This window comes from Anoplopoma fimbria, chromosome 17 (genome assembly GCF_027596085.1).
Source record: "Anoplopoma fimbria isolate UVic2021 breed Golden Eagle Sablefish chromosome 17, Afim_UVic_2022, whole genome shotgun sequence".
Classification (NCBI taxonomy): Eukaryota; Metazoa; Chordata; class Actinopteri; order Perciformes; family Anoplopomatidae; genus Anoplopoma; species Anoplopoma fimbria.
In genome coordinates, this window is record NC_072465.1 from 11,871,558 (window position 1) to 11,889,572 (window position 18,015).

Consider the following 18,015-nt stretch of genomic DNA (forward strand, 5'->3'; position numbering starts at 1 on the left):
CTGGAACGTTTCTCTGCCCACACTAGAAGAAAATATCTGTTGTTGGAGTTTTCTAAAACTGATCATGTTCAAATTAGGACCAAGTTATTCACTTTTTCTACTCCCCCAAAATCAAAAGAAATGTATTAAAATAAATCAACATATATTATGTTCTACAAATGGCTGTTTGAACATGTGTAAATTATATATGTCAACACTCCATTTTCACATTTGTGCAGCTGTCCATTTTCTGTTATTTGAAGAGGATGACACTTATGTAATAACTGTGACTACTTCATTAATAATATATTTTTTAATATATGTGGATGTTGCATAAGGTACTGGCCTTCACAGGACTGCAATAATCCAATGTCACTTCAGTTACTTGAATAAACACTGACAATTTGTGAATGGAATAATGACGTGTATGTGAGGACAAGGTGCTTTGAAAATAACTTTATTGTCCATAAGAAATAACAGTGAAAAGAACAGGACACATCACTGCTTGCATTCTGTCTCTCACTTCCAACTCTCGAGGTTTGCACTGCTGAAACGTCTGCAGGAATCAGCCTATACATACCGTGTAGCTATGTATATCTCTAAACGCCACATGGAGTATACGGATATAGATTTGCTGTAGAGGTAATAAATGTTCTAACATTTAAGAGCAGTTATATTTGTAATAGTTGACAGTTACTCGTGCATTCTTTCGACAAACCTGAAAACTCTGCAGTGAGAACACAGCTTCCAAAGCTTCCACATAATGGAAAGAAAAAACATCTTCAATTTATCTCCTGCCATAATTTAAAAGAGTCAAAACAAAGCCCATTTCTCTGAGCAACAGTAGACTGAAGCCAAGCTTCAGAATGCGTCAGACCCACTACCACACAGTCCTTCAGAATGATTAGGAGTTTTAAATATCAAAGGCCAGCTAACCTTATGTAGAGAAAACAGCGGCTTTGCAACATAGTCACAGTTTCATTAAAGAAAGCCTACTCAAAATGTAAAAAAAACAACAAATTAAAGCACTTATATATATATATATATATATATATATATATATATATATATATATATATATATATATAAATATATGCACACTTGACAAATTCAAGCCTTTTTCTTTTAAAATTCCCATCGGTCATCTGTCCAATTCAAGCTTTCCTCAGTGCCCCAGAAGCCCAGTGCCTGCAGCGGAAAACAGAAATGATAAGGTCAAATCAGAACCAAAACATACTTTCTTCCAAAAAGTAAAAACAAATTTAATTCTCCAGATTATCTGATTATGAATAATCAACTTCCTGTGCTTGTCTTATCAAAACGATCAAATCCTTCACGAGGAGAGACTATTATAAGGTGTGAATTGGAAAGTCTGCGCTGAAGCAAGATCCATAAGAACACTATGTTATAGGTGTATTGCCCGTCGCTCCCTAGCTTGGTTCCAGACCTCCAGATTGATGCCCACATCTCACTTAATAGAGTAATGAGGTGAATTTCATTATTGGGGCAGTCCCTCTGTGTTTTAATGCATTACAGTGGACAATAGAGATGTTAACTTCCTGCTGGGTGGGGAAAAAACCAAAATAACAATTTGTTGAAAACAAATGTAGAAAATGTGTGCTCACCTTTAAATCCCTCTTCAGGCATTCTCACTGTGAATGAAGAAGATGAGGAGAAGAAGAAGATGAGAAACAGTCATAATTAAGCTTTTCCCAAAGTAAACATAATAAAAAGGTGGTGAAGGTAACAGCATTTACCTTGATAGACATCATCCATTGCAGCGTAGTCTGCTATTGGCTCATCGGCCTGTTAGGAAACCAAATTGAAATTGAAGGGAACATGTCTGTAATCACCATAAAGATCTGATGCGGTGGTTTAGATTTCTATGTCAAAGTACCTTTAGACAGATGATGCTTTCAGGGATGACGCCCAGACTTCCCAGTGTGGCCAAGTCGTCTGTCAGACTCTTTCCATCAATGGAGAGGTTCTGGTCAAACGGAGCCACGGAGAAGGCGTGCATAATCTACAGGGTCAGAAGCACAGCACAGTCAGCTTTGTGAATACAGACTACACAGTAATTCCATTACTTCTACTACAAACAGATCAAGGCTTCAGGCTTGCATCCAGACATCCGGAGCTCTCACCTGTATCTTCAGCTCTTTAAGTGTCTGGTTAGCTGAAACGATGAGGGCTTTCTCCCCTCTGAGTTTCCTGTGCCGTGTGCTTCTCCGGATTCCGCCTAGTTTGGTCACGTTGGTCACTGGAGCTGCGGCTGCTGATGCTGTGCCGTCGTCGCTCAACTTTAGCCGCTTAGCACCATCTTGTGACTGAAAGGAAGTTGTGTGATAGAGCTTGATGATATTAGCTATTGGGGCTGACAATGCTCTGTTCTTCATCTTTGCTCACATCAAAAAAAGTCAAGAAAGAGGTTTTAGATGAAACCAAGAATGATCAAACATGAAGCTAAGCTGTGTACACTGCTACTTGTATTAGTTCTACTGATTTGACTGTCAGCTGTTACTCTGTCAACTGGCTATTGATACTCCTCCTCCTACTACTATTATTATTAATTTGTTTTTTTCCTCTTCATTAATTCACACTGCACACATCAGGAACACAAGTATAAACCAAAGGAATCCAGAAATGATGCTGAGAGAGGAAAGACAACAGCTGCAGTCAAAGAGCAGAAAAATGAACAATAATGGATGGTTGAAGTTGTTAGGATGGACGGCTGATCTCCAAACAGTAGAACACTAATCATTTCTGCAGATTGATGTTCTGCTTGTTGTACAGATGTTGTGATAAACTGCTGATGTTTCCTCCCTTAACTTGTGAGGGTTTTATTGAGTTTGATACAACAAGAGTTTCCAGCATCTACTGGAGTAAAATGTAAAGCACAAAGACAAAGAGAGGACATTTCAGACAGGACATCTCACTCTGGAACTTCTAAAGTACCAATAGCAGAACCGGTAACTCTGGACCGCATCAATACTTTGGGTTTAACTCATTTAAAACCGGTTCCTGTTTAGAACCGTGTTTCGGGGGGCATCCCTATTAACTACTGTTACGATGGCTACAGTGGGTAAATGGACTTACCTGGCTGAAATCTCGGTCCTTTTCTTCGTCCATCTTTGGAATTTCTTCCTTCTCCTCCTCAGCCTCAGAGCTGCTGGCGTTCATCTCCGGAGCTGCGTCTTTGATCATCTGTGCAAAGGACAACAATTTGAATTCCGTGGATCTCATTTCCGACATAATGTGAAAAAATACAGTTATTTTCTTTTTCATACCATTTGGTCTTCGATGACTTTGCGGATGTAGATGGTGGCTTGGGTGTACTCTCTGAGGTCCCTCTGCTGCTGGAAGAGGAAGCTCTCTCTGCACTCCCAACATATATCTGACACATGAACATGCATCACATCAATATCAAAGAAATCAAGGACGCTGAGAAGCCAAAAAAGGTCAAAGCACCATCTACCCAAAATATATCAAACCGTAGGGGTGTTTCGACTGGCGCATTTTGATACTTTTTAATCACTGTAAAAATATTGGAAGCCGTGAATATGTGAGGTGAACCATATTCTCTAACTTTGACCTCTTACCAGGCTGAGTAGTGTACTGTGTGGTGGGACCATTCAATGTTGTCTCCTTGAAGCAGTGGATGGAGATTGGCTGGTCTACAATGAAGAGCCTGCTGATCACTTCCCATTCGCTGGGCCAGAGCAGAGCTACACTGTGCAGGACAAACAGCACAACATGAGACCACAGCAGCGTCAGTAACACACCGGCTCAGGTTATCAAGGTTTAGGTGACAAGCCGCTCCACCGTATTTTGCTCAGCACCCACATTATTAGTATGAGTTAGAATGGACAGCAAAGTGTAATTGCTGTTCCATTTTTAATATACTGTTAGAAATATATTAGATATAGTATATAAATAAGCAGAACTCACTGTTGTGCATCTCCATTGATGAGCGAGTCGTAGGTGAACATGAAGCCTCCGTGGGGACACAGCAGCAGAGTGTTGCCCACATTAGACACTGGCGAAGATTTAGTGGGCCTCCTTTGAAATACATACATAGATTGGAGAAAATTATAATTTGAAAGTTTAACATTTCTTCCAGAAAAGGTTTTATTTGAACCCCAAACTCCCTTAACCTAGGAAGATTTCTGGCAGAAAGCCCTGAAAGCCATCTTCTTCCAAGTGCAATTTTACAGTCATATTCAGAATCATTAGGGACTGGACAACTCAAAAAACAAAAAGGTCCAATTTAATGCAAACGTAATACATTCAATTGGTTTAAGGGGATGTTTTGAAGTGGGACTGTATGAGCTTCTTCTACATAGACAGTGTATTACCTACAGTAGATGGCGTTTTGAGAAATAGACATGAGTAGAAGTATAGGAGGAAAGTAATGTATTGCTGTAGTTGGGGGCAGCAGCAAAACCTATTTAGACATCCCAAAGAAAGGCCCACCTAAAAAAATCAATACCTGTTTAAGTGTACGCTATATTTAGAATATTCTCAAGGCTTTATCTTGCTGTCAGATAGCCTTTTCCTACAGTGACATGAACTGGAAGTGAAACTTACTATGCTCTCTCATAAGACTCAGTTGACCAAAAACAGTATTGAAAAGTTTCTCTTCAGTTGAGTTCCATGTTGGAAAAATATTCTAAATATTGCGTGGACTTCAACTGATGTTTATTCTTTTTGGGGTCTTAAATAGAGTTTGCTGCTGTCCCCATCCACAACAGTACATGACTTTAGTCCTGTGGTGGTACTCCTGTCTGCTTCTACAAACTGACGGAGTGCTGATCGCCATCAACCGAACACACTGACTATAGCTAAGAACCCCATACAACCCCAATTCAAAACTCCAAGACTATCAATTTAAGTCATTACCAGTGAATTCTGATATTCATGCCAAATTCGTCTTTTTACTAAATCCTTTCATGGAAGGCCGACCCTGTTCCCCAAGAGAATACAGTCCAAACTACTACTACTTTGACATTGTTACAACAAACAGGAATATTACTTTGTTCATTCCACTTGTTTTTTGAAACAAACATACCTGATGAATTTTTTCCACTCATCCACAAAAAACAGAGGGACTATGTAGAGTACATCTGTGCCCTGGCGAGAGAAACATGAGACGATTTACTGTATTTACCTGAACCACAGTTGTTTTTTGTGTGTGTGTGTCCTAGTCTTAATAACTTTCTGGTTACATTCGGCCTCTTTTTCTAACAACTGCATTGGTGTGAAGAGGTTCCGTGACTCTGGCAGCCTGACAGATGAGTGCTTGGCTTTGTGTCTACCTGAGGCCACTTGTTGAGTGTTGGCCGGTTCTTCTCATGGAAGAGGTTGAGCAGTTGGTTCTTCTGGTCCAGGGCCATCATCTTACTCACCGCCTCATTGTCCTTTTCTTCCTGCTCTAAGGTCTGCACACACAGGGAGGAAACATTCTAATCCACAATTATGAAGACACACCTATTCTATGGTGGACTCCTTGACTCATTCCTCTCTGTGCCTGCTGTCTGGCTATAGCTTTCATCCACTTTGGTTGATTACAGTTCCACGTTTAAGGGGTCACAGGGCATCAACAGAGAATATTCACACAGCTGTCGTAACTTAAGTGCACCTCCTCAAAAGTATAGGTACACATCAGGTGATACTTGGAGAGCACAAGAACTGTGATTGGTCAACTTGTTTACTCCTAAAAGTTTCTGATGTTGTTGGAGATTGTTGACCATGAAGGCAGTTGAAAAAGTCTCAGTCTCCACTGCAAACCTTCTGGCATCGCTGCTCTCTATCACAGTGAACCAAAGCACATAAACAGGATTACTGCAGCTATTCATGGCCGCGCAGCAAACAAGGCAAAGGGGCCCACTGACCCTCTGTATCACAACGTGAGTCAAAGATTGTAAACACAATGATTATGGGCTATGTAATTAAACACTTCCAGTCTTTAGGTGTCCATCTAGTGTTGCCGTGGCAGTTACACCAGAGGCACCTACGGCTGGACGGCTGTGCACTGTGAGCAATACCACATTTACACTTCAAACTTCAATGCAGGCTAACAGAAATACTTTTGAGAATACAGTGCAGACGTGGGGGTATTATTAAAAGATGTGAGATGCTAGTGAGGAATCAGTGTAGTGCAACACTGGATGGTTTGTCATGGTCTACTCACCAGGCACTGCTGACAGGACTCTTGGATTTGGGTGAATTCTGGAGCTTTGGGGAAATATTCCCTCAGCTTGGTCCAAACTTCAGATGATACCAGCTTTCGTTCGGTCTCCAAAATACTCAGAGCCCCTACAGCAGGAACAAACATACACATTTAAGAGCTAACATTATGGGTGGTATGTAATAATGTAAGGAAAACTGTTTTGGTTTCAAAACTGTGAAAGTTCTATGTTAAAAGTATTCTGTAACATCATTCTAGATGCTGATGATGGGACAGTACCGTGAACGCAGACAATGTCTTCATTGAAGGTCTTCATCTCGTCCCCATTGCCCTCTGAGAGCTCTGAGCCGAAATCTACAATCAAACAATTCCCTATGAAAGTTAATGATGCTTCTGATAACATTTACAACATTCAGCCACTAGATGTCCCACGCTCCCTCCCAAGTTCCACTGCATTCACTTCACATCAAGTGGTCGCCAGTTCTGTCAAAGATGTATGTAGGAGTGTGCCACTTTACTTAAAGAGCAACTATGTGGTAAGTATAGCTATTCGAGGTACACATACTGTTTCAGGGAACTATTATTGTATTGTAACTGGATGCAACCGTTGCTTATGCTAACGTAGTTTCTCAGGGATTGAGGCTGTTCTTTTTCTCATGACAATCTAACCAGTGATAAGCATTAGTTGAGGATTTAAGGACTATGGCTGCTGTTTGTCGTAGATTTGTAATATGCCAAATTGTTACTTCATGCGATATAGTTGTTCTGACAATTAAGCTAAGATAGCGTCTATGAGTTAAAGTCAGTTGTTGCTGCAGTGATAAATATTCACGTATGCTGCAGCCTGATGAGAGCAGTCAGACACCAGTGTCAGGGGCAGCCTCCTTTTGTCAGTGAACACTTGGGGTTGGTAAGCTTGGTGCTCATTAGCCTTGTTAGAAGCAGCAACCAAACGTCAGCTATCTTCCAAAGATATAAACATTCATTTTGGACACGTCAAATTTTGAAAAAAATTTTTATTCACTATCATCATTTCTTTTTTTCAGTGAACACTTGGGGTTGGTAAGCTTGGTGCAGCACCTTTCTAAAGCTCTGTGGATGTATTTAAAAAAAAAAAAAATTGTCTTCATGATAATGTTCATTATAACCTTTAACGTTTCAGAGGAGATGCTACCTGTATTTCATACTAAAATACAAGGAAAACAAACATTAACTGAGTGGATGTGACTCAGCCAGTGTCTTTTTAAAAAATATAATTGCCTTCACATTTTTAGATACGCTAGCTTGAAGGGATAGCAATGTTGGTCAGTCCATTACTCTTCCCTAGACTGAAATGACAACAACTACTGGACGGATTGCCATGAACTTTTGTACAGTTATGTATATGTCCAGAGGAAGAATCTGACTTTGACCTAATGGGGTTGCTACAGAAAATGACATGGTATCGTCAAAGTATTCTACTAGATGGAGTGTAATGAAATGTGGTAGGTAAGAGGATCCTCTACCACCCCTGAAGTCTTGTGTGAAAGGTCACAACAACACAAAATGGATGTCCATGGAATTTGTTAAACACATTCATGTTCCCCTCCGAATGCAAAGTAATCACTTTGGGTAACCTTTAACTTTTCATCTAGCAACTTGAAGTGAAGATTACATTTTGGTTTATCACCAAATACCTGCAAAACTAATGACATTCCCATCTGTCAGCTGTGAGTTCATGCTAATTCAACTGCTAGCATCACCCTAGACTTTAAGTCTTGCTAGTCTTACAGTGAGCATTGTGTACGCAGTTTCCTATAAATCACATAAACTAGGTTTCCACAAAATGTATGCTGAGATAAACATTATCATACTGACTTCAAAAATCAAGTTGAAACGACAGGTTCTAGATGCAATACCAGCATATGACAGATTAAAAAAGAAACTAGATGAAACCCCAGCCATTCCTCCTACCTTTGCTGTTGTTGTGTGGTCCCTGTCCATTGGTCTGGCCATTGCTGTGTTTGGTTTCGTGTTCATCCTCCTCCAGCTGTTCTAAAGCCAACTGCCTCCAGCTACGCAGAGATGCTTTGCCCACCCAGTAACCCTCACCGCTGAGAGATAGAGACACACACTGATAAATACCTATGATTAGATTAAACAGCAATTATCTATGGCCCCTTGAGGACTTCAGTTCTCTCTTATGGAGTTTTTTTTTTCCCCAGAAAACTTGTTCTGAAATACCCCTTATTGACTTTGCTCATATTTAGAGACCACTTTGCTTCCTTCTGGATCATGTATTGTCAGCTGCAACAACACAAGGGAATGGATTCTTTATCCGTTTCAGAAATGGGCTATATAACACTGAAAAGACTTTAATGTTACGTTCCTTATGGCTTAGGGCTTTCAAAATGGACCAAAAAAGACTTTGACTATCCGTTCCAAACCAAGAATATTCACTGACATCTTTAGTTTTTGTAAAATGAATTATGATCGAGACTTGATGCACAACACCAGAATCCTTTTTTTCTTTACCTGAGGGTGCGTTTTACCAGGTTGGTCACTTCCTTGTAGTCTTCATTGAGCTGGTTCTTCAGCCGCAGCACTCTGCAGCGCTGGCCAACACACTCTCTACACAGAGAGGAGCCTGAACAAACAAACATAAGTGGGATATTTTAAAATTGAGAAGAAAAATATTGTGGTTTTAGATGAAGTCAGGATAAGACATACAGCGGGTAAAATAAGTATTGAACACGTCACCATTTTACTCAGTAAATATATTTCTAAAGGTGCTATTGACATGAAATTTTCATCAGATGTCGGTAACAACCCAAGTAATCCATACATACAAAGAAAACCAAACAAATAAGTTCAGAAATTAAGTTATGTGTAATAGAATGGAATGACACAGGGAAAAAGTATTGAACACATGAAGAAAGGGAGGTGCAAAAAGGCAATACTTCAATACTTTTTCCCTGTCATTCCATTTGATTACACATAACTTATTTGTTTGGTTGGGTTGTTACCGACATCTGGTGAAAATTTCATGTCAATAGCACCTTTAGAAATATATTTACTGAGAAAAATGGTGACGTGTTCAATACTTATTTTACCCGCTGTATCTATGGATTAAGATATGTTTTGAGCACAAAGTTCCATTCTTACTGACAACTACAGTATTTCCTAAAATGACAGAAATAGTGAAAAGTTATAGTGAACAGCCTGCAGACAACCCATCCTAGACCTTGTATTGTGCGCATCATCTAAAATAACAAACCCTAGGAGTTCACTGTTGTCAGAAGATGAGTCTTTGTTATCATTGATAAAGGGATTTGTAGGTTGTGATAAAAGAACTGGCTCAGTGTTGTATGGTGCACAGCATGTTTACACTGATGTTATTTATGTCAAACAGGAGTCGTTCAATGTCCAAAACATTAAAAAGTGCTATAATACAGGCTCACCCTTTAAGTCTCACACACACACCTCATACAACTAAAGGATGTTTAAAGCTAAGCAAAGTTGATTACATGCGTAATGTTTGGTTAGATGATTTTCAGAACCTTTAGCCTTTTAGAGTAGAAATCATTGTGATACCTAATTCTGTGTGACTAATGAATCTGAAGCATGAAGCATGAGGCTCTTGATTTGAGAAGAGCGCAAACCCTCCATTTGACTCACCGTCCATCCTCGGCCCTCCACTGTAGCGCTCATAGAGGACCTGAGCAGCTTGAAGGGAAACCCTCTTGGAATCTGCCACCTTGTCTGGGTGCAGTTTGCCGTGAGAACAAAGAAAGAGGGAGTTGTCGATCTCTTTTGTGGCAGTGGAGTCCTCTAGCCACTTCTTCAACCAGTCCAGGGGGATAAACTCATACGGCTCGCCTGAGGGGGGAAAGCAGAGAGACACATCAAACATTAAGAGACAAGGTTTTTTTTCTTCAAATATTCTGTATTGCTGACATCCAGGTTGCTCAGCAATACAGTTAACTCAAAACAACAGCATGGCTGTTGCTATTAACTGAATGAATCACATTACATTCACATTACTCCTCACAAAACACATGTAGGTCTATACCTCATTTTCATTCCTAATTATTTTTCTTTGATGTTTTTTTCCTTTTTCAAAATATGATCCCTTACATTAAAACAATGGTAGAATCAACACCTTCATCGCAAAACCCCCCAAACAATCTGATATAGGTTTTAGGTCATATTGCCTTCCACCATTCTGTGATAACATCTGCTTTCTGTGCATATCCCTCACATATCCATATATTAACACATGTTAAGTATGGTAATTTTATGGAATCAAACTACTAGTTTTGATCAACACATGACTTCTTTTGTAACTCTAACACTGGAAACTGTTGGTATCATTCTAACATTTCACATCAAGACACAGTTTGGCCAATGGTCCTGGTTCAGTGAGGTATTGTACTTGCAGTATTACTATGGACAGGGGAGCTGTTGTACAAGATTAGCAACAAAAAAAACATCACTTTGACTGTCCCTTATTTATACTGTCTTAACTGGAGTCACAACAAACATGTACACTCGCTTTAGTCTTTCTGTTAAGTGGACTGTGGGTGATTCGGGAATGTTTTTACCGACCGTCTCTTGCGGGTAAAAGCTCGTAGAGCTCCTTCACCTCCTCATGCTTGGCTTTGCCCTTGTCCACGCTCTGTTTTCTCATGTCAGCCATTTCATTGCACCACTCCTCAAATTTGTGGTTGTCTTGGTCCACCAGCCTCTGAAGGAAGGCTGGGAGCCGGGACAGAGGTAAAAGAAACCATCAAACAAGGCGAGTTGGACCAGACTGTAGGTGTAATTTTTATATAATAACAATGTTTCTCATGTCATACCTAAATTCCTTGACACAAACAAAAATAGAAACCAGGAAGGAACGTAGCTTCTGATCTGGCTGCCATCTTTGCTTCCGTCAATGATTAAAGGACCCATTAAACAAAAACTTGGATGAATTAGTTAAAATTTTACTTCTCACCTGGCACCTCGACGTTGGTCCAGGAGTGATCTGTATTCTCCTCTTCCTGGACCTTATACACCAGCATGTAGGCATTTCGGGAGCAGTGGTAGCCTTTACTGCACTTTGGCTTTCGTGCCTGGGACTTCACTGTCTCAGCTTGTGACCAAGAACACAAAGAAAGAAGAGTACCAACTTTGAGAAAGTGTATACACATACAGACATGAACCTCAGTTGGGTATAAGGTTAGACTCCTAATCCATTTTCAACAAATCTTGACTTAAGTTGAAAATTTCACCTGGTTTAAGTATGTTTAAAAAAAAAAAAAAAAGTAAAATAACCTTTTTCTACAAAATAATGCTGTCTAACAATAAGACTGCTACAAGATTACACAATATGAGGTAGCTAAAGATATTAAGAAGTTGGTACTATACAGTGCCACTAGCATCACTCACCAATGTCCTCCTCAATGCCAAGCTGCAGCTTCTTGCCTTCCATCTTCTCAATCTCTTCATCATTGAATTTGTACCAGTCGCCGGTACGAGCGTCCTTCACATGGGCGATGTAGTGGCCTGAGTAGGCACTGATGCCCCGATGGATCAGCACCGCACTCAGTTCATAAACACACTTCTGGTCTGTAAGAACAGTCCGTCCAAAGACGCACAAATATCAACCAAATAACTTTTCAAAGAGTAATCAACAAAATCTTCTGTATAGCTGACACATGTCAGTATGCATTGAGGGTGAAGGGAAAGTGCAGAATGTGTGAGTGTGTGTGTCACAAAGATTCATACTGCTAATACCTGGTTTTCCTTCCAAGAAAGGCGCCATGTCCAGCTGCTCTGGAAAACTGATAAAGGTGTTGAGCTTCTTCTTGTGACCTGTTTGTCTGGCGAAGACAACATGGTTCAGTAAACCCCTCTTCTCATACCATGAGAGAGTATGACATGGCTCTGACATGTATCCAAAATTGAATGTTCCCAAATGAGCAATTATAAAGCACTTCTCATTCTGTGCAACAATGGCTGACCTATCAAAGACGAAGCGCATGAGCTGCAGGTTTAGGGTTGGAGGAATGCTGTGCAATCTGATCCTGCGGGTGGCGCTCTGTTTAGTCTGACAGCTCTCACAGAAGTAGCGGTTATCCCCATCCAACTTCTCCTCCTGCAAGGTGGAGAGCAGGGCACAACAAAGGTAACCATTGTGAACCAACAAAATACACACATGTATCAGAGCTGAGGATGTAGACGTTCATTTAGTGTTCCTCACCATCGCTGGGTTTTAGTGACACAGACAAATTCTTGTTGTTCCTACAAAGGTAAGTGTGTCACGTGGAGAAACAAAGATTTGGTATTTGTTGAAGCAGCTAAGGAAGAAACTAGTTGTGTCTGTTTGGATGCCGCCAATCTACCCGCTAATGAATAGAAACACAGCAGAATAGCTGTCCCATAAACACTAGATTGGCGTAGAGCCCTGAATGTAGGGAATGAAAGCTACCTTCAGGAACTCTGTGACACACTCGGTGAGGTTCTTGTGGCCCTGGATGTTCAGCTCCAGCTCGTAGAATCGAGACGGAAGTGCAGATGATCGTCCACACTCGTTACAGCTGGAAAACAGCCAAACCAAGATAAAAGATTTCAGCATAGAAAATGGCTTTTTTGTATAGGCTAAAATGATTGTGTCGATGGAGTCATTTTTGCAGTAATGATTAGTTTCTAATGCAATTTCAATATGAATGATTCAAATTCAATATGGTGCGAGTCCTGAACTTCAATTTGTATGTGGCTGAATACTTAGAATCCCTCCAACTCTTCTCATAAAATAAAGTCAACAAAAAATAGCTGTATGCCTCTGCATGATTCTGGTCCAATTTCAAATGAATAAAAACATAACCTTTATTAAATCAAGCCTCTGACTGGCACCGCATCTGATAAAGTGTTGCACAACCACACAGAGAGACTTAAAAACACCCCTTAAGAGAGAAGAATAGCATGTCTCTCTGAGCAACAAGAAAACTTCTCACTCCCTCATAAAAAAGCCTATACGTTCCCCTAAATCCTTATTTTTGCATCTGACATGACCAAGTCAAATATACGATAGTCTAAGAGGAACTTGTAACGCATACAAAAACAACCAAATTATCATTAACCTACTTTATGTAAAAAAACAGAAAGGCCAACCCACAGTCCCAGTTATGAGCCAAGGCCTGACGTCTCACTCACAATTGAGATTTAGCTGGTATTTTTGTGAGGCTGCAAAAGCGGCAGCCTTTTTTATACTCCAGCAAAGAAGAGTAGTGCAACAAGTGGACTCATTTGACATCAAGCCAGCACATGTGGTGTATCTGCCACAGATGTTGACACCTTGTACAAGACATGTTCATACAGTAATGGGACACTAAAATGGGACATTAATTAAAAAACTCACAAAAAAGCTAATTATATAGTCTCATTATCTGCCAAAACAGCACACTGTTTGCGATCACAGAACGGTGATCAAAAGTCATCTCACTTTGGCGTCTGGATGCAATAGCACACAGTTAAGAAAATACAAGTTGCGCCATTTTGAGGAGTTCTGATGTCCAACACTTAATCGTGGCACTTTTTCACTTAAATAAATACTTGTGTCAGGTTCAGTCCTGAGAGTCTTACACAGTGACGTAGGAGAACTGTCCACAGAACTGCAGCTGGATGACATTCTGCAGGTTGGGGTTCTTCTGCTTGGACAGCGTGTCCTCCAATAGAGACAAAAAGAGCTTTGAAAACTCCTGGGCATCCTGCAAATAAAAAGGTTTCAGGTCAGGTAAATTTCATTTATATAGCCCAATATCACAAATCACTAATTTGCCTCAGGCAGCTTTATAATCTGTACAGAATACAACATCAGAAAAAACTTTAATGAGGGGAAAGGATTTCAATTGAAGTTTACAGTTTGAATTCAATGCGATGTAAAAAAAAAAGTCTTAAAGACCTATCCACTAATAAACATGCTGTCACTCCCATTATGTGTGTGGATTGTGCTGTGTAATCCTGAAACTAATAGTAGGTTAATCGTCTCATGGAGTTAATCACCTGAAAATCAGTTTTTTGACAGTTGGTCCAATTTTAAGACATCACTTTGGGCTCTGGTAACTTCTGAGGATCGATATTTTTGACCATTTATGTATTGAGGCGATATGATACACAGTTCTACAGTCAGAGACGCAAGAGAGAAAATTCTGAACACAATTTTCACAATGTGGGATTAAACCAGGGAATATCCACAATCATCTTTCAACAAACTGTGAAACCATCCCTGTATTTCTAAACTCATGTAGTGATTTACCTGCTGCTGTCCTGTGTCGAGGCCCAGTGCTTTGACCAGCCCTGAAGGGTCGATGTATTTTCTGTTGCTGTTCTGCAGGAGTGCGAACAGATACTGCAGGTGCTCACAGATGGACTGAGGCTCGTACTCTGAAAGAAACAGAGACGTCTGTCTGAGAGGATGAAATGCTTTCATCACTTCAAAAGGTCTAAAATACGGGTTTGCAGGGTCACACTAGCCACATTCAAACTCAAACACAAGCCATTATGTAAATGGCCTGTGAAATCATTTATATTAACAATATTTGAAAAAAAAAAAAACTCGGGGTTGCTTATTCCTACGTGCGAATAAATTAATTAAACCAACGTCATTGAGATCTTGATGTTATAACTTTCAACAAGATAGCTATTATTGCTCTGTTAGTTTGCATGTCTGTATGCAAATTTAATCAAAAGCATATGAGTGGGTTACAATGGTTGTGTAGAGATAAGCCATAGGTACAGAGCACAATAACATAGTCAAACAACTTAATATCATATTGGTTAAAATGGTGGTTTCTATTCTAGCTGGGTTTAGGCCCAAACGTTCAATATTGCATTATCCTGATTTGTTATCTTATGTTTGTCAGGATACAATAAATCATCATTCTGGTAAACGATTTGATCAATTCTGCCTTTGGCTTGTTTAGATAATTAAGTCTACAACAGTCTTGAATTTGACATTTGGCACTCATAAGTACTGAGCACAGGATCAGAAAGCTTGAATGTCAATGGCTGGGACAGTGAAAGCTGGCGATATATGCACTTTTTTAAGCGTATGCACAAAAAAGTAAAAATGACTTCACAAAATACGGCTTAACATGCGGATCCCCAGTATGAAGTTTCCAGTTATACCAGAGTCAGTATTGTGTTCCTCTGCTCGGGAATTGTGGCACTGATAGAGGCTCCTACGCAGCTCCAGGTTGTGGAACCACACTTGCAGGAATGTGTTGACGTAACATGTTGCACCGAGGTTGGTCAGGCCAACAAATGTGTTCTGGAAGGGGGCAGAGACAGAGGGAGGCAGAGGCAGAGACAGGAGAGACAGGGAAAGAGAGAGGATAAACTGTCTCTTAAGAGATTCTTCTATCACTGGCATTTTTGATAACTTCCCAGGTCTTCAGCAGTTCACCAACAACAGATGTGTGATCTGAGAAAAAAGGCAGGCGAGGAAACAATATGCAGTATGTGTGGCAAATTAAAGAAATACCTTGTCTCGACGCTCTGAATTTGGGTCATCAATATTGTGGAAAGCATTTTCATCAATGTCCCCAAGCCAAGCCTGTTCACCAATACCCACAAGACAGTTGGGATTCCCTTTGCAGTTCCTCCTGTAAGAGCAAGTCCTGATTATTAACCTTCATGTTCCAATGACTGCTTTAGAAGAAGGAAACTGCATTTATTTATTGTGTAAAGACAAATGCCATTTCCAACTGCTTTAAATAATAAATAACAGATGAATAATGTCCTGCATGAAAAGTTACACGCCCTTTTATAGTTACAGTTGGAAGCCACAGGGCAAGCTTAAGTTCAGAAACATTACGACAGTACGCATATGTGTTAAATTATGAGACCTCTTGTCTACCATCATCTACATTGTTTTGTGGTGGGCCGAATAATATGTGCAGTGGATCTTCATGACCTTTCAGACAAAGTCTACAAAGCTGCCTTGCATGCTACGAAGGCTTGTCCACAAGGAAGAAAACAATCAGACTTGTAATGCACATTAGCATCCTTCTGTGGAGCCGGCCATTAAGTCATCAACTTTAAAATGAAATCAAACATCTGTTCGTGCTATTCTTTACTGGCACATTCAACCACAACAAGGATGCGTTGTCCAAACACATTAGATAACAATTCATATCGTAACGTTACCTGCAGGTTCCTCTGTTGCAGGCCGGAAGATTGACGCGATATGCTAGCTCGATATGCTCCTGCTTTATTTCTTCTGGTTTCACCGTTTCCACCCAACGCCAGGCCGCTTTCTCCAGCTGTAAGCGGGGCGCCATAGTCCTGCGATACAACGTCAACCGCACAGTCAGCTAACCCGTATATAAGTCGAAAAAAGCAACAATGCTATGGCCTAAGGTTAGCCAAACTGTTTCCAACAATGCTAACATAGCCGGCTAACAGGGGCTAAATAAGTTCTTCCATGTCATAGCTCGGATCTTACGAAGCAACCTACCGTTAGCTACGTGGTGCTACTTAACCTAGCAGCTACTGTTAGCTTATTAGTGCCCTTACTGCCCTATTGGATTGAAAAGGTGAGCATATCGCCCCACACATCGCCATAAACAGAACACTGAAATACAAAAAAACACGACACACTATTTCAGGAAAACGACAGGAGTAAGGACTACCCTCGTGCTAATGTTAGCTAGCTAGCTAAAATGTAGCTAGTCCGACCGGCAGTGTTAGCAAGTCATTTCCACTGCATTTTCAATCCAACGCTACCTGACGCTAACGTAACGAGTTTATTGTGTTAAATTCGAATATGATCTAACCTTTCATGCGTGCAGCTGCTTCACCAAAAATATTTCATGTATTTTCACATTTTATTCACGGTTTATTTTAGATTTAGCGCCCTTGCGTCAATTTATAAATAAATTATTTCTCCGCTCAAAATCAACACGACGTCGACAAGTGACGTAGTCGACGTCTCTTTGTTGTGACTGGAGGAAGGAACAGTCGGATACATGCGGAGCCTTCAGAGTCCACTTTCCTGTCCGAATTAACAATGTTGGCACTATAAATGCCTTTTTATGTGGTCTCGAGAATAAAATATTTGAATGTGTCAAACGTGTTGTTGAATAGTTTGTTTATTGTCATTTATTTTCCTTATGAAAAGTGTGTTTTAGTTCTGTTCATGTCTTGTGATGTCAATACTGCTGGTGTCTTTCATATGGACGACCAATAACTACATTTAGATAAATCAAAACATATAACAATTAATTTATGATAATAATACATAGTTAAATCACAGTTTATATTAAACAATTTCCTTGAAGAAAAGCTGTCTGCAATGTGGTGCTTTTATCCATAGCAAGTTTGTAAATGTGCACAAACATGTGTATTTATTTTAATTCTAGAGGTGGCCAAAGTCTATGTTTGTATGGGTCATTATAAAAGTTGAAGAGTCAGAAAACATGTGCGACTCTTTTCAAGTTGGTGGCTAACTATGCTGTTAAATTTTATTGACTCAGGATGTTACAAACATACCTTATCTAGCCTTAAGTGTAACTGAAGTAATCGGTTGCATGCAGCACTGCTTAAAAATACAAACACAATGAGCACATTCAAATGTAACATTTCCCAGGGTTCCTCAATTCATTCTTTTTTTCATTTCAAAAATGTAAATGTCAGTTGGAAATGTACTGGTATATACCAAATAGGGAAAGGGAAACAATTACTCAAGTAACTTGTAGATTTATTAAACAAAATATTATATGTTTATAAACCCCCTTATATGGATCCAATGTTTATGCATTCTTTCTTTTCCAATATGAGTAACACTGCCTTTTTGCTTTCTTTCATAGCTGAGATCAAATGCC

At 39.9% G+C, this 18,015-nt stretch overlaps 1 protein-coding gene across 3 annotated transcripts; it reads right to left on the minus strand.

Annotated features, from left to right (window-relative positions):
* Positions 1–395: 395 nt before the first annotated feature.
* Positions 396–17,203, minus strand: usp48 (ubiquitin specific peptidase 48). Of its 3 annotated transcripts, none has more exons than XM_054616951.1 (28): positions 16,969–17,203; positions 16,340–16,477; positions 15,675–15,795; positions 15,320–15,461; positions 14,448–14,575; positions 13,775–13,899; positions 12,621–12,729; positions 12,154–12,287; positions 11,927–12,012; positions 11,579–11,758; positions 11,145–11,282; positions 10,754–10,903; positions 9,824–10,024; positions 8,681–8,792; positions 8,120–8,259; positions 6,446–6,520; positions 6,170–6,294; positions 5,295–5,417; positions 5,048–5,109; positions 3,928–4,038; positions 3,579–3,709; positions 3,267–3,373; positions 3,076–3,183; positions 2,124–2,306; positions 1,877–2,002; positions 1,737–1,785; positions 1,605–1,631; positions 396–1,167 (listed from the first exon to the last, which is right to left on the minus strand). In XM_054616951.1, the coding sequence occupies exons 2-28, from the start codon at positions 16,471–16,473 to the stop codon at positions 1,145–1,147; spliced, it is 3,150 nt and encodes a 1,049-aa protein (XP_054472926.1). In that variant the 5' UTR covers positions 16,474–16,477; positions 16,969–17,203; the 3' UTR covers positions 396–1,144. The 3 variants fall into 3 exon arrangements, with proteins under 3 accessions (XP_054472926.1, XP_054472927.1, XP_054472928.1); XM_054616952.1 differs by lacking the exon at positions 16,969–17,203 and adding an exon at positions 16,650–16,918; XM_054616953.1 differs by lacking the exons at positions 396–1,167; positions 1,605–1,631; positions 1,737–1,785; ... (1 more) ...; positions 2,124–2,306; positions 3,076–3,183 and having other exon boundaries at positions 3,284–3,373; positions 3,579–3,704.
* Positions 17,204–18,015: the final 812 nt, after the last annotated feature.